Raw genomic sequence first — 12,621 nt, forward strand, 5'->3', positions numbered from 1 at the left:
GCTCTCCAAGTGCGCTCCCATAGAAGAAATGGGACCGTGCACTTTACCGAGCTGCTTTCCTCCCCCGGGACTGATGGTACGGTCCCCGGGCAGCTCCCTCACCCCTCCGTCGCAGACCTTGGTACAGGCCCAGGGGGCCCGAGGCGGCCTCTCTGGGCTGCCCTTGCCCCCTGCAGAGTTCCGGGCCCGACCTTGCGCTAGCTGATTGGCTGGAGCCGTGCCCGGGCTGCGCGGCTATAGGTGAGCCCAGGAAGGGACGGGCGGGGCGGGCTAGAGAACCGCCCCTCCTCCTGGTCGGACGCCGTGCGGAGCCGCGGGCGGGAGGGCTGACGGACCGACTGACGGGAGGGACAGGAGGCAGCAAGATGGCGCAGACTCAGGGCACCAGGAGGAAAGTCTGTTACTACTACGACGGTGAGCATCGTCCTGGCGGCGGGGGCGGGGGCGGGGCCTGGCCGGCGGGACCGGGGATCGCAGGCTGAGGAGATCCGAGAGGGGAGGCTGGGCTTTGGGGAAGGGCTGAGGGAGGAGGCTGAGAGAGAGGAGGTCGAGGCTGAGGGAGGAGGCTGAGAAGGAAGTCGAGGCTGAGAGAGAGGAGGTCGAGGCTGAGAGAGGAGGCCGAGGCCGAGGGGGGCGGTGCGGGGGAAGCGGGAGGTAACTTGGTGGGAGATTCCGAAGGAGTTTGATGTGGAGAGTTTGGGCGGGACTCCCGGAGGGGGAGGCTCAGTCCGAGGGGGGAGACGGAGTCTGATGGAGATTGGTTGCAAGGATATATTTTCCTACCGAGAATACAAAGATCTTTCGCTGTCCCGATCCTTGCTCATGGTTTTTTGGTGAGAGTCCTGCAGCTCGGGTCACCCGCTTCCCCTCCCCCAGCCTCTGAGCCGGGCCTGCAGTCCTGCAGGGAAGTGGGGCCCCAGGGGTTGGAAGGAGAAGGATGCACCCTGTTAAAACAGACTTTTCATTGAACAAAAATCTATGGAGCAGCTCATTCTGTTCTAGTTAAAGTGTTTGGGCGCTGGGGCCGGGGCGCGATGGTGGGGGGGTCATCAAGTCACTTCCCATCTTCAGCTCAGTCTAAAGGGGGAGCTAGACAGTGTTGAAGGGTCACCCCATTATGGTGCTGGGTGAGGGAGGTCTCAAGAGTGTTGGGGAGCAGAGAAAAGAGGCACCCCACGCAGCTTGAGGGGTCAGGGAAGGAGGTGGCATCTCACTTAGGACCTGAAGAATAGAAGTTATTAGCCAGGTGTAGGGAAGGCAAGGTTGGAGGCAAGCAGAAGACAGTACCTTTGAAAAACAGAAGGCATTTAAACAGTATGGCTGATGCATAGATTTGGGGGCATAGCGTAGAAGGTGGGGAGCAGGGCAGGACAGAGGGAGGAACTGTAAGTGAGGAGGCTTGAGAAATAAATAGGGACCGGATTGTGAAGGGCTGGGCATGCAATCCTGAGAAAGTTGGACTTTATTCTGAGGACACTTGTGAATCATTAAAGTCCTGAGGGTTATATGTTAGAAATATCTCTGGGTCAGAAATTATTGAATGTAGCGGTAAAAAAGGAAGGCTTGGTTCACAAGTTTCTGGTATGGGCAATTTGATAATAGATTTTTGCCAAGAACTGTGTCAGTTAATAACTTTGGATTTTATTTTTATTTTTTAGAAGTGACTATGTGGTGCACATGCCTGTAATTCCAACAGTTTGGGAGGTTGAGGCAGGAGGATTGCAAATTGAGACTAGCCTGGGAATCATAGTGAGACCCTGTCTCAAAATAAAAAAGGGCGCAGGATGTAGCTCAGTGTAGAGCACTTGCATACCATGTGCAAGGAACTGGTTCTAGTCTAGTGCTGCAAAACAACAACAAAACTATTGAGGTATTTAGGGGACATCCAACTAGAGGCTATCCAGTAAGCAGGTGACCATTTACATCTGCTATGTAAAAGAAAGAAATGAGAAGATAGAAGCTTTTGGTAGATGTTAGTATAGAGAGTAATCTTAGTTATTTAGAAGGGGATGTAGTCACTCAGGAAATTGTATAGGATGAAAAGGATCCAGGGTGAAATTCTAATGGACTGGACTGAGAAATAGTCTAGTGGTCCTCATGGTCTGTACTCCCTGTCAGTACTTCTGACTGTGTATCCACATTGCCCATTTGAGCTGGACAGGGTGGTGCATGCCTATAATCCCAGTGACTTGGGAGACTGAGATAGGAGGATCATAAGTTTGAGACCAGCCTCAGCAACTTAGATCCCGTATTAAAAGAGACTGGGGATATAGCTCAGTGGTAGAGTGCTTGGGTTCAATCCCCATACCACCAAAAAAAAAAAAAAAAAAAAAAGGAAAGAAAAATAAATCGCCTGTTTGCTTGTCATATTTCTTGTAGTCAGTAAGCTCTCTTGGGAAAGGATTGTGCCTTGTCTACTTCCCTAGCCCCCCAAACATTGTGTAGATCACAGTAGACTCAATAAATACTTGTTGATTAAATGAAGAAAGGATACAGAGATATGGATTTTGGTAGATTCAGGAATGGATAGGTGAAAAAGAGACATTAGATTGAGAACCCCCCCCCCCTTTTTTTTGCTGTACTGGATATTGAATCAGGGCCTTATATAGGCAAGTCTTTTTGTTTGTATTATTTATTTTTCTTTTGTTGCACATGGACACAATGCCTTTATTTTGTTTATTTATTTTTATGTGGTGCTGAGGTTTGAACCCAGTGCCTCACACATGCTAGGCAAGCGCTCTACCACTGAGCCATAACCCCAGACCTTGTTTTTATTTTTTTTTTTTATTTATTTATTTTTTTATTTTTTTTATTTTTTTATTTTTTTTTTTTAAAGAGAGAGTGAGACAGGAGAGAGAGAGAGAGAGAGAGAGAGAGAGAGAGAGAGAGAGAGAGAGAGAATTTTTAATATTTAATATTTAGTTCTCGGTGGACACAACATCTTTGTTGGTATGTGGTGCTGAGGATCAAACCCGGGCCGCACGCATGCCAGGCGAGCGCGCTACCGCTGAGCCACATCTCCAGCCCTTGTTTTTATTTTTAAGGTAAGTGTTCTGAGGCGGAAAACTTTCTTCTTTTCATACTGGGATAGAATCCAGGAGCATTGTATTACTGAGTTACCTCTGTACCCCTTTTTATTTCATTTTATTTTAAGATGGTTCGATCCTCAGCACCATCTAAAAATAAATAAATAAAATAAAGGTATTGTGTCCAACTATAACTAAAAAATAAATATTAAAAAAAAAGAAGACTGGTTCAAAGTAAAATTGCCCAGGCTGGCCTCAAACTTGTAAACCTCCTGCTTCAGTCTTCTGGGTCACTGGGTTTTCAGGTGCGTACCACCTCTTGCTGGTCAAGGCTGAAAACTTTTAAAGGGAAGCTTGTGTGAGGCAAGGAGAGAGGGTTGTTGACAAAGGGGAGATGTAGTAACTAAGAGCTGGATATATTCAAATTCTTATAGAAAACAGCCAGAAGAGAGGGAGAAGTTGAAGATACAGGAAAGGGACTGGTAGTGATGGAGATTCCTGAGGAGACCAGGTGAGAAGGAAACCAGAGCCCAGGTAGGGACACTAGCCTTCAAGAAGTTCCTTTGTGATGAGAGGGTAAGTGGCAAGGAAAAGTTAAATGTAGGTAAATTTGAAGGAGAGAAGATGAAGAGAAAGTTGAGTTCTCAAGCTGGAGGAAGAGAATATCCTTTCTTTGAGAGTGGGGGAGGGTGATTGCTACAGTAGGAGTCTTAAAGAGAGGAGATTTAATTAACTGTTTTGAAAGAAAGAACCAGGGAAATAAATTTGGAAGGACTGCTGAGCAGTAGAGGATCCATTTGAAGCTGGAACCTATGATTCTGTAGCTATATCATTTTGCATAGTTTTATGGTCTTGACATTCTCAGTTTAAAAGAAGAAAAGTCTTCAGAAAGGGGACTGAACTTGAGAAACTCAAGAGTTTTGCAGTGTGGTCTCTTGGTTGGGACTCAGATTTCTTTGACTCTGCCACTCAGAAGTTTTGCAATATTAGACAAGTCACTTTACCTTTCAGGTTACTTTCCTGTAAAATGAAAATGTTAGTTTTCATTATAAGAACAGTGATAGCAAAGCTCTTTAAAATATAGGTTATCTATCTATCTATCTATATCTATTTATTTGAGGTACCTGAACTGAACTCAGGGGCACATGACCACTGAGCCACATCCCTAGCCCTATTATTCAGAGACAGCGTCTCACTGAGTTGCTTAGCACCTGGCTTTTGCTGAGGCTGTTTTTGAACTTGTGATCCTCCTGCCTCAGCCTCCTGAGCTGCTGGAATTACAGGTGTGCTCCACCATTCCTAGCTTTTTGAAGTAGTGAGCTGGAGGTAGAGTACAGTGGTAGAGTACTTACTTGCCTAGTAGAGCTAGCATGCAAGAGGCCCTGGCTTCTATCCAGACACCAGCCCCTCCTCCCCTCCCAAAATTGTTTAAAGTAATATGTAAATAAAAATAATTATTTCTTTAAAAGTCTCAGGAACTTGATTAAAAACTGTTAAAAAAAGATGGTGTCTCTGGGCACCACCCTCAGGTACTCATTTAGATATGGTTCTCCAGGTCTGAGCCTTGGCTGGATCTAGGCTTGATAGGTGAAAGAGTTGCTAGGAACCAAGGCCCCTGGGTACTGAAAGCTCTGCCTCATCCCAAAGGCCATCTAATTAGAGATCTTTGAATGTAAAGTTCACTCAATTTTGGAGCATTGTATTGTTCAAGGAACTTTCTACCTATAGGACCCTTTAGATTATATGCACATGAATTAGATACCTGGGAAACCCAGTGTAGCTTTTTGCATACTGAATTTGGAGTCAGAGAGTTGACTTCCAGATCCCTCATTACCTGTGTGTTTTTGGGCAGGCACTTAAATTCATTCATTCTTTCTTTCTTTCTTTTTTTTTTTTTTCTTTAAAATTTTTAGTTGTAGTTGGACATAATACCTTTAATTTATTTATTTATTTTTATGTGTTGCTGAGGATCGAACCCAAGGCTTTGCATATGCTAAGCCGGCACTCTACCACTGAGCCACAACCCCAGCTCTAGGCACTTAATTTTTTTGAGTCTCAATTCAGTGCATTTAATTTTTTTGTGGTACTAGGGATTGAATCCTGGGGGGGTTCCACCACTGAGCCATACTCTTAGTCCTTTTCATTTTGAGACAGGGTCTCACTAAGTTGTCTAGGCTGTCCTTTCATGATCCTCCTGCCTCCCAAGTAGCTGGGATCATAGGCATGTGCCATCATCCCTGGCTTTACTTTTTATCCTGTAGGGGATGGGAGCCATTAAGGATTTTGAGTATGAGAGTGGTGTTATTAGAACTTTGGATTAGGAAGATAACTCTGGTGACAGTGTAGTAGATGGTCTGGACTGAAAATAGAGTTAGATAGTTTGGACGGAACGTAGAGGGACCAATTAGAAGGCAATAAGGGTTTTATCTATAAAGCAGGAACGATACTCCACATCCAACTTATAAGAATTTAGTGAGAAAGTAAAATGAATGTGCTTTGACACTATAAAGTGTCACAATATAAGAGGTGCATTGTGGCTTATAATAATTCTAAGTAGTGATGGTTAATTTTCTGTTATAGGAGGGAATTCCTTAGAGTCGTGAAGTGAGTTGTCGCACTGGCTGCTGTTCCCCAGTAGCTTTAGAATGAACTCTAGTGCTAATGGGTTCCAGAAGAAGAAAGCGGGCTAGATTCATCTTTAAGTGCTGACCTTACCAGGGTCCCCTGCTTTTTGTTTTGTTTCTTTTGGAATTCCCCTTCCTCAAGGTGGCAGAGAATCTTGGAAACTAGAAATGAACCAGAAAGAGAGTTTGAGTGTTTGCTGTAAAAATTCCTGGCTTTTCCTCCTGGGAGTGTGTGTGTGTGTTTTACTGAAGTTGTCACTCTTCTTTAGGGGATGTTGGAAATTACTATTATGGACAAGGCCACCCAATGAAGCCTCACCGAATCCGCATGACTCACAATTTGCTGCTCAACTATGGTCTCTACCGAAAAATGGAAATTTATGTGAGTTCCTGGGAGCACTATCCCTGTCTAACCTTGGCTCTGATTCCCATATGTCATTGATTATCTCATTTTCTCAACTACTCATTCATTTGTTAATAAACGTGTTGAGTAACTATTATGTAGCAGGTATTGTACATGATAGAAATTCTGGTTTTTGAGATATTTTCTCCAGTTCTGAGATCTACATGTAAACAAATAAACTGTGTATGTACCACAGTTAAAGAACATAGAAGATGCAGAAATAATGGGGAATGAAGGAAGAAGGGAGCCATGGAATGTTTCCTAGAGGTGATATCTAAACAGGGTTTTATTTTATTTTTTGTCTATGTATCTTTTTGGCACTGGGGATTGAACCCAGGGATGCTTTACCACTGAGCTTCATCCCTAGTCCTTTTTTTTGGGGGGGGGGACTGACCTTGAACTTTCGATCCTCTTGTCTCAACATCCCACCTTTTGTCTCAGCATCCCAAGCTGTGGGCCACTTCGACCGGCCTATGCAGGGTTTTAACGATTTATTTATAAAGTTTAGCTTAGAAGGGACCAACATTTCTGGCCAAGGGAACAACAAAGACAAAGAGGCAAAAGTAAGGAAAATACAACGTTTGGGGAAAATATAAGTAGGTCAGTAAGCAGGTACCCAGTGTGAGTAATGGGAGATAGAACTGGAGAGGTCAGCAAGGGTTGGATGGGCTGTACTAAGAAACTCTGGTGGGTCAGGGCCAAAAAAATTCGATGCTTTGTTGTTGTTTTACTTTGTTTTTGTTGTACTGGGGAATGAACTCAGGAGCATTCTACTACTGAGCTTTACTGAGTCCTTTATATTTTATTTTGAGACAGGGTCTCACTAAGTTGTGCAGGTTGGTATCCAACTTGCAATCCTACATCAGTGTCCCAAGTTGCTGGAGTTATAAGCATAGGTTACTGAGCCTGGCTCAAAAGAAAAGATTAAGACTATGTAGAACTAGATGCCAGATCTCTAGTTGCCACAGAGTGTAGAGTCTTACCAACTTCGAGACTTCTTCTTCAGCTATTTTTTGCTTGATTTTCCAGTTTTTAAAGAGAATCTAGAAGTCTTGCTCATAAAATCTGCCAGATTTAAAATGGTGAATGAAGGTTTTTGTTTTTTAACATGTGTGTGACAAAACATTAGTACATTTGTGGATCAAATTAAACAGTTCCCAGTTTAACCTCTTCTAGAGGCAAATAGGAACAAGTGAAGTGTTTTAAAATAACAGGAACATGCATGCCTTTTAGAAGCAGTGAGGCCATTTAGGAAACTGTTGCAAGAGTTCAAATGATAAAATAAAGAGGGTCTGGGGGCCCATGTTGCCTTATGGAATAAGAATGTGTTGTAAAAATCTGTGCCAATAGCTCAAGTAACCTAGCAACAGCAGCATCCTTCTTAGCATTCCAGAGACTGGAAGGAGATGAGTCTTCTGTCCCAGAGGGCCTTGTCATAGCTCTGGAGCCAACAGAGGCACCTAGAGAAGCAAGGAGGAAAATAGAGGAGTCAGTAGGCCTTGGGACCAGTGATCTTTCTTAAGCTTGAAGGGTAGCTGGGAGTGAAAAGCATAGAAGTTTTCAGGGATATCCTGTCCTTTTTTGCTAAAGAAAACCCTTCTCAGAAGTTTCCCAGTAGACTTCCCGTTAAATTTTTTGGGTTATTTGCCAACTTCAGACCATCACCAGTGTAAATGTATAGGATTACTAGAACTGGCTTAGACTGATTATGATTTCATCTCTATGACTGGGTTTATCAACACCCAGCCAAATTGGGATTGGCTTTTGGGAAGGCAACCAAGAATGACTGCCATTGGAGTTAATACTTTACTGGCGATGACTTCATCTGTGTGGTGTTCTTATTGTTAACTCATAAAACAAAACCCCAGTATAATCTCTCCTCAAATCTCTAGACCTTGTTCTACTTAATATGACCTTTTTCCTCCTCTGGTGTTGCTTCATTGAGTGTGAATCTTCGATTTTCTCTATCCCTTCTGTCCTTTCTCTGCAATGTGACCTTTGCATCCCTTTCTCAAAGCACAGGTATCCATTTTAGTATCTGTCCTGAGATTGATGGCTTTTGGGCATCATTCCTGAAAGAAGCTCCTTAGATTTCCCATAGAAGTTGCTATAGTAGCTAGCACTGTGATGTGTACACCTGTAACCCCAGCAATTTAGAGGCTGAGGCAGGAGGATCACAAGTTCAAGACCAGCCTCAGTAATTTAGTGAGCCCCTCAGCAACTTAACAAGACCCTGTCTCAGAATAAAAAATAAAAAAGGACTCAGTGGTGAAGTGCTCTTGGGTTCAATCCCCAGTCTGCCGCCCCCGCCCCACCCCCCAAAAAAAGAAAGAAATGGATGAAGTACTTCTGTTCTGTACCTGAAGGAGTCATGAGTCTTTTTCATATAATTTTACTCTTTCTGGTGCCTTCCTTTATCCTATCTCCACACTTTAATTAATTTCTCCTGCTATCTCCATCCTTATCAGTTACCTTCCTGTTTACATAATCAAGTTTTTTTTTCCTTGTGTTGGAATGCTAATTTTGAGTATTTTCAGGTTTCTTATTTGTTGCCCTCTGTGTCCCCGCCCAGGGCTGAGGCTGAGGACCAAACCTAGGACCTTGCATGTGCAAGGCAAGTGCTCTGCCACTGAGCTAAATCCCCAACCCCTGCCCTCTGTTCTGAGTGTGTGTGTGTGTGTGTGTGTGTGTGTGTATGTGTGAGTGATGCTGGGCTTCCCACATGCTAGGCAAGCATTACCATTGAGCTATATCCTCATTATCCCTTGTTCTTTTTTTATTTTTTAAGTTTGTTTATTTATATTTATTTATTTTTGTTTTTTATTTTGGTACTGGAGACTGAACCCAGGGGCACTTTATCACTGAGTTACATCCTCAGACCTTTTTATTTTCTCTTTTGAAACAAGGTTTTACTAAGTTGCTTAGGGCCTCACTAAATTGCTGAAGCTGCCTTGAACCTGCAATCTACTTGCCTCAGCCTCCTGAGTTGCTGGGATTAAAGGTGTGTAGCACCATGCCCTGATTCCTGGTTCTTTTTTTAAAAATTGTTTTCAGCTGAGCATGGTGACACATGCCTATAATTCCAGTGACTTGGGAGGCTGAGACAGGAAGATCAAAAATTTGAGGCCAGCCTGGGCATATTAGTGAGACCCTGTCCCAAAATAAAAAATAAAAGGTTTGGATGTAGTTCAGTGATGAAAGCCCTTGTGTTTTATCTCCAGTACCCATCCCCTACAAAAAATTTTATCATTAAATGTTTAGTTATTATTAAAGAATTTTTGTGAAACATATGAAAGTATAAAGAATCACAGTTAATACAGTTAATACAGAATTTGGTTAATTATGATCCTTGGCTCATCAGCATCATTGGTCCATGCCCAGTTGTCTTTTTTTTTTAATATATATTAATGATGGACACAATATCTTTTTTTTATTTTTTAAATTTTTTTAGTTGTATATGGACATAATACCTTTGTTTATTTATTTCTTTATTTTTATATGGTGCTGAGGATGCAACCCAGGGCCTCGCATGTACTCTGCCACTGAGCCACAACCCCAGCACCACAGTATCTTTATTTAATTTATTTATATGTTGTGCTAAGGATTGAACCTAGTGCCTCACACATGCTAAGGAAGTGCTCTATCACAGAGCCACAACCCTAGTCCTGCCCGTTTTTTTTTTGTTGTTGTTGTTAAGACAGACTCTTACTGTGTTGCCTAGGTGGCCTTGAACATGTTATCCTCTTGCCCCAGCCTCCCAAGTAGCTGGATTATAGGTGCATACCACTGAGCCCTATTTTGGGCTTTTTTTTTTTTTTTTTTTTAATGTTTCTGGGGATTGAACCTAGAGCAAGGCAAATATTCTACACTCTGGGGTACATAGCTAGTGCTTGGCATTCTTTTTCAAAAAAATTATCTTGTTATTTATTTACTTAAAATTTTTAATAATACAACAAACATTCATATTCCTGTAATCAGTGTTTTTTCTTTAAGATTTTTTTTTAAGTTGTTGATGCACCTTTATTTTATTTATTTTTATGTGGTGCTGAGGATCAAACCCAGTGCCTCACACATGCCAGGCAAGCACTCTACCACTAATCCATAACCCAGCCCCCTAATCAGTGTTTTGAATTTTATCATTCTCCTGCTTTTTAAAAACTTTAGTGTGCCCATGTGTGTGTATGCACCTAAGAAATATATAGTATTCATTTATTTGTTTTTGAACTTCACAAAAAAGGTGTCTGTGATAGCCTCCTGGGGTTTGTTTTCTCATATAATATATAGGTAAAATCTATCCATTTTGTTACTAGAGTAGCTAGAGTTCTTTAGTTTTTCTTTGCTGAATAATATTCTATCATGTCAGTATACTATAATTTATTCATTCTCCTACAGTCCTAATTTGTATCTAATTTTTTATTGTTAGAAACAGTACCACTGTCAGGGCTGGGATTGTGGGTCAGTGGTGGAGTGCTTGCCTAGCATATGTGAGGCCCTGGGTTCGAGCCTCAGCACCATATTAAAAAAAATAAAGAATAAACAAATAAAATAAAGTTATTTTTTAAAAAAGAAACAGTATCACTGTGAACATTCTTGTACATGTCTTCTGGTATATATGTACAATAATTTCTTTGGCTATATCTTTATGAACAGAATTATTGGATTATAGGTTTTGAATATAAAATACTAAGTTGCTTTCCAGTGTGGTTGGATGGATTTATACTTCCACAGTAATGTATAAGAGATATTTAAGTCATATCCCCTCCCATACTTGAATTAGATTTTTAGAACGTTCCCATTTAAGCAGGTATAAAACAATTTTTGTGATTTTGATTAGCATTTTGCTCATGACCAGTGACACTGAGCAACTACTCTACTATAAAGAAAGGTTTTTTAATTGTTTTCATCATTTTTCTCTTGGGATGTTTGTTTTCTTCTTAGCAATATATAGTATTCTTTATATTTTCTGGTTTATATAATCCACTGTTAGTATATTGACTGTTACTATAAATATCTTCTATCTTGTTTTTGTCTTTTCACTGTGTGTGTGTGTGTGTGTGGTGCTGGGGATTGAACCCAGGGCCTTGTGTATGTGAGGCAAGCACTCTTCCAACTGAGCTCTATCCCAGCCCTTTGTCTTTTCACTTTAATGAGCAAAAATTCCTAGTTTTAATGTAATCTTATTTTTCCATTATAAGTCTTTTATGTCTGAAAAAATTCTTTTCAACTTTTAAGGTTCTTCTATATTATTGATATTTTATTCTTCTATATTATGTGGTGACCCAGGGCCTCACACATGCTAGGATAGGTAAGGTTAATTGCCTTTCATATAGGTGTTTATAACATCTAGAATATTTTTAATTTTATTTTTATTCTTTGTGTTACTGAGGATTGAACACGGGGTACTCTTACCAATGAGTTGTATCCCTATACTTTTAAATTTTATTTTGACATAGGGTCTCCCTGAGGTGCCCAGGCTGGCCTGGAACTTGCAATTTTCCTGTCTTAGCCTCTCAAGTAGCTGGGATTATGGGCGTATACCTCTGTATATGGCCCTGTTACTTTTTATTTATTTACTTTTAAATTTAATTTTGGTAGGTTTTTTTTTTTTTCCTATTTTCTTTCTCTCTTTTTTTCTTGTTTCAGTACTGGGGATCAAACCTAGGACTTGCACATACTGTGCAAATGCTGTATTATTACAGTTTCTATGATACCTACCTTTTAAAGGCTTACTTACTTTTCACATATTGGTCTTTACTAACATCTAGAATTGATTTCAAGCCTTATTTATTTATATCAGGGATTGAACCCAGGGCACCTTACCACTGAAAAAAATGTCTGAAAAAATGTCCCCTTTTTATTTTGAGGCAGACTGTCACTAAATTGCCCAGGCTGACTTTGGCTTTGAAATCCTCCTGCCTCAGCCTCTCAAGGAGCTGAGATTACAACTCTGTGTCACCCAGGCTGCCTATTTTATGATTTTTTTTTTCTTTGACTGTAATGTCATCTCTTCTGGAACTTTGAGGCCTGGGGTGAAGATAGATTTCTAGATTTGTTTTTATTTGTGAGAGAGGCATTTGAGATGGGCTGTGTCCTCAGAGCTTTGGAATAAAGGATGAGTTTTCAGTAGAAAGAATACAAACACTGATCCTGTGGTGGGAAGCTGTGCAGGTGTCGTGGAGGAAAAGCTGTTTGTTTGAAGTATAGTATTTATCAAGAAGGCAGAGGAAATTAGGCTAGGAAAGGAACTTTGTGAAATTCCCTAATTGCCATGTCAAAGAGTTTAGAATCTTTTGTAATGATTAAGGACAGGGGATTGACTTTAAGATTTTTTGTGATACTAACATGCAAGATGGAAGAGGATGAGGTTCAATATAAATGGGACCATTAAGGATGCCAGAAATAATCCAAGTGAATTAATTTATTAGGTCAACAGATATTTATTGAGTTATACACCAGGGACCATGCATATTGCTTAGAATAAAGTTTGACCTGCTCCTGTTCTCCCAGAGTAGATCAAGCACACATGCAGTTTCTATGGTTTGATGAGTGTGATAAAGGAAGTACCGGA

General features: G+C 41.2%; 1 protein-coding gene across 2 annotated transcripts in view; it reads left to right on the forward strand.

Moving 5' to 3' along the window:
* Positions 1–299: 299 nt before the first annotated feature.
* Hdac1 (histone deacetylase 1) overlaps positions 300–12,621 on the forward strand; it is a 30,045-nt gene continuing 17,723 nt past the window's right edge. For both annotated transcript variants that reach the window (XM_026406844.2, XM_077803747.1), the window contains exons 1-2: positions 300–414; positions 5,920–6,032. In XM_026406844.2, coding sequence (XP_026262629.1) covers positions 366–414; positions 5,920–6,032 — 162 coding nt within the window. In that variant the 5' untranslated portion in view covers positions 300–365. The remainder of the gene's footprint in view (positions 415–5,919; positions 6,033–12,621) is intronic.

Source organism: Urocitellus parryii, chromosome 11 (genome assembly GCF_045843805.1).
Source record: "Urocitellus parryii isolate mUroPar1 chromosome 11, mUroPar1.hap1, whole genome shotgun sequence".
Lineage (NCBI taxonomy): Eukaryota > Metazoa > Chordata > Mammalia > Rodentia > Sciuridae > Urocitellus > Urocitellus parryii.